The sequence below is a fragment of the Parus major genome, unplaced genomic scaffold (genome assembly GCF_001522545.3).
Source record: "Parus major isolate Abel unplaced genomic scaffold, Parus_major1.1 Scaffold435, whole genome shotgun sequence".
NCBI lineage: Eukaryota > Metazoa > Chordata > Aves > Passeriformes > Paridae > Parus > Parus major.
In genome coordinates, this window is record NW_015379340.1 from 22,672 (window position 1) to 26,503 (window position 3,832).

Sequence of the window (3,832 nt, forward strand, 5' to 3'; positions counted from 1 at the left end):
TGGATGGGTTTGGATGAGGTGGGATGAGGTGGGATAGGTTTGGATGTGATTGGAAGAGGTTGGATGACATTGGATGGGTTTGGATGTGTTTGGATGAGATCAGATGAGGTTTGGAAGAGGTTGGATGAGATGGGATAAGGTGGGATGAGGTGGGATGGGATGGGTTTGCATTCAGTTGGATTCAGTTGGATGACATTGGTTGAGGTGGGATTCGGTTGGATGAGGTGAGATAAGGTGGGATGGGCTGGGATTGGATGGGTTTGGATGGGTTTGGATGAGGTGGGATGAGGTGGGCTGGGATTGGATGGGTTTAGGTGTGGTTGGATGGGGTTGGTTTGGGTTGGATGACACCAGATGGGTTTGGATGAGGTGGGATGAGGTTGGATTGGGTTGGATGGGATGAGCTGGAATGAGGTGGGATGAGGTAGGATGAGATGAGATAAGGTTGGATGGGGTGGGATGGAGTGGGATGGGTTTGGATGGGTTTGGATGGGATTGGATGTGTTTGGAAGAGGTTGGATGAGGTTGGATGGGATGGGATGAGTTGGAATGAGGTGGGATGAGGTGGGATGAGATGAGATAAGGTGGGATGGGTTTGGATGGGATTGGATGTGTTTGGAAGAGTTTGGATGAGGTTGGATGGGATGGGATGAGTTGGAATGAGGTGGGATGAGGTGGGATGAGATGAGATAAGGTTGGATGGGGTGGGACGGGTTTGGATGGGATTGGATGGGGTTGGATGAGATTGGATGGGTTTGGATGAGGTGGGATGGGATTGGTTTGGGTTGGATGGGATGGGATGAGTTGGAATGAGGTAGGATGAGATGAGATAAGGTGGGATGGGGTGGGATGGGTTTGGATGGGTTTGGATGGGATTGGAGGTGTTTGGAAGAGGTTGGATGAGGTTGGATGGGATGGGATGAGTTGGAATGAGGTGGGATGAGATGAGATAAGGTTGGATGGGGTGGGATGGGTTTGGATGGGATTGGAGGTGTTTGGAAGAGGTTGGATGAGGTTGGATTGGGTTGGATGGGATGGGATGAGTTGGAATGAGGTGGGATGAGGTAGGATGAGATGAGATAAGGTTGGATGGGGTGGGACGGGTTTGGATGGGATTGGATGGGTTTGGATGGGGTTGGATGAGATGGGATGGGATGAGATTGGATGTGTTTGGAAGAGTTTGGATGAGGTTGGTCGGGCTGAGGCTCCGGGTGCTCCCGCAGCTGGANGGGATTTAGGGAAGGGATTTAGGGAAAGGATTGAAGGAAAGGAGAAGGAATTTAGGGAAGGGATTCAGGGAGGGGATTTAGGGAAGGGATTTTTGGGATTTTGGGAAGGGATTTAGGGAAGGGATTTTTGGGATTCAGGGAAGGGATTTTGGGATTTCAGGAAGGGATTTAGGGAAGGAAAAGGATTTAGGGAAAGGATTCAGGGAAGGGATTCTGGGAAGAAAAGGAATTTAGGGAATGGAAGGGATTCAAGGAAGGGATTTTGGGATTTAGGGAAGGGATTTAGGGAAAGGATTCAGGGAAAGGAGAAGGAATTTAGGGAAGGGATTCAGGGAAGGGATTTAGGGAAGGAAATGTATTTAGGGGAGGGATTTTGGGGATTTCGGGAAGGGATTCCAGGAAGGGGTTTAGGGAATGAAGGGGATTTAGGGAAGGGATGTAAGGAAGGGATTCAGGAAAGGAAAGGGATTCAGGGAAGGAATTTCGGGAAGTGAAGGGATTCTAGGAAGGGATTTAGGGATTCCGGGAAGGGAATTAGGGAAGGGAAGGGATTCCAGGAAGGGAATTAAGGAAGGGGTTCAGGGAATGGAAGGAATTCTGTGAAGGGATTTAGGGGAGGGAAACACCCCGGGCTTGGAGCAATTCCATCCCTATCCCAGCTCCGCCATTCCCTGGCTTCCCGCAGGCTGGAAAAGCTGGAGACGGAGGCCAAGCGCGGCGCGGAAAAGTTGTCGGAGATCAACTCCAGGTGGGGCTCGGCCGAGGAGCTGAAGGTGCCGCAGGAATTGTGGGAATTGCTGGAGCAGCAGCAGGAGCAGTGCCAGCAGCTCCTGGCCGAGAAGAACCGGCTGATCCAAGAGCTCCGGCAGGTACCCGGGAACAGCCGGAGCCACTTCCCGAGGCTCCAGGGGCTCCGGGAGAGCTGGGATTTGGGAAAGGGCCGCAGGGCCAGGAGCCAGGGAATGGCTTCCCACTGGGAAAGGGGAGCTGGGAGCTTGGGAAGGAATTCCCAGAGAATCCCTGGGATCAATCCCAAGGAAAGGTTGGATCACCCTGGGATCAGGGTTGGGATTGGACTGGGCCGATCCTTGAGGTCTCCTCCCAACCACTCCAGGATCATTCCGTGTCCTGCCCTTTCCCCGAGGATTCCCGCTGAATTCCGGCTGATTCCAGGCTCCCATTCCCTGTTTTTCCCAGGAGCTGCAGGCCAGGGATGAGCGGTACGAGCAGGCCCTGAAGGAGCAGGCGGAGGAGATCCGTCTGCTCCTGGAGAGGATGGAAGAGCAGACCCGGAACATGCTCAGGACCTACCGGCACCACCTCCGGCAGATCGAGGTGACCAATTCCAGGGAAAACGGGGAAAAGCGGGAAAAAACCCCGCTCCGCTTCTCTGGATCTTTATGGGGAAAAAGAAAATCCCAAAAAAACCCTTGGAATTGTGGTGCTGGGATGAAATCCAGCTGGATGAGGTGGGAATGCGGAGCTGCGAGGGGTTGGGAATGACTCTGGAATTTCCCGTTTTCCCGGGATCCCAGGCTGGTATTTCCGTCTCTCCCGCAGAAAACCTTTGAGGAGGAGCGCCGGGAAATGCTGGCCAACAACAGGAAAAGATGGAACGAGGCCATCCAGGCCCACAACGAGCAGGAGGTGAATCCCGCGGGAATTTTGGGAATTGCTGGGGCTGGAAAAACCCTCTGAGATCGCCCAGTCCGACTGTTCCCAGCTCCAAAGGGTCAAATCCACGTGGATTCCAATCCCATCGGGAATGGGGGCTCCACCCTGCCCCGGCTGGAAAACCCCTGGATGTTGGGAATTGTTCCCGATATCCAAGAAAACCTCCCCTGGGAATTTCCCTGTTGTCCTGGCTTTTCCGGGAATTCCAGAGGTGGGGAAAGATCCCTCTGGAGCCTCCTTTTCTCCAGGCTGAGCCCCTTTCCCAGCTCCAGCCCCGTTCCCAATCCCTTCCCTGCCCGGGCCCGGCTTGGAATGTCGGGATCGGCTCTGCCCTGCGGGAAGGAGCTGGAATTTCTGGGATTGGGGTGGGAATGGGATGGGATAATGGGATAATGAGATGGGATGGGATGGGATGGGATGGGTTTGGACAGGGTTGGATGAGATGGGATGAGGTTGGATGTTTTTGGAAGAGGTTGGATGACATTGGATGGGTTTGGATGAGGTGGGATGGGCTGGGATTGGATGAGGTTGGATGCAGTTGGATTCCGTTGGATGAGATTGGATGAGGTGGGATGGGTTTGGGTGAGGTTGGATGGGGTGGGATGAGATGGGAGGAAGTTGGAAAAGATGGGACGAGGTTGGATGAGATGGGATGGGTTTGGATGAGTTGGATGAGGTGGGATGGGGTTGGATGGGATTGGACGGGGTGGGATGAGGTTGGATTCGGTTGGATGACATTGGATGAGGTGGGATTGGATTGGATGGGGTTGGATGAGGTAAGATAAGGTGGGATAGGCTGGGATTGGATGGGTCTGGATGGGTTTGGATGGGTTTGGATGGGTTTGGATGAGATCAGATGAGGTTTGGAAGAGGTTGGATGACATTGGATGGGTTTGGATGGGTTTGGATGAGGTGGGATGAGGTGGGAT

The 3,832-nt window shown here is 53.5% G+C and overlaps 1 protein-coding gene across 1 annotated transcript in view; it reads left to right on the plus strand.

Annotated features, from left to right (window-relative positions):
• The window catches only part of LOC107199106 (dynein regulatory complex protein 1-like), a 20,551-nt gene that overhangs the window by 8,047 nt on the left and 8,672 nt on the right, over positions 1-3,832 (plus strand). The window contains exons 4-6 of the mRNA XM_033511676.1: positions 1,915-2,098; positions 2,427-2,564; positions 2,790-2,876. Coding sequence (XP_033367567.1) covers positions 1,915-2,098; positions 2,427-2,564; positions 2,790-2,876 — 409 coding nt within the window. The remainder of the gene's footprint in view (positions 1-1,914; positions 2,099-2,426; positions 2,565-2,789; positions 2,877-3,832) is intronic.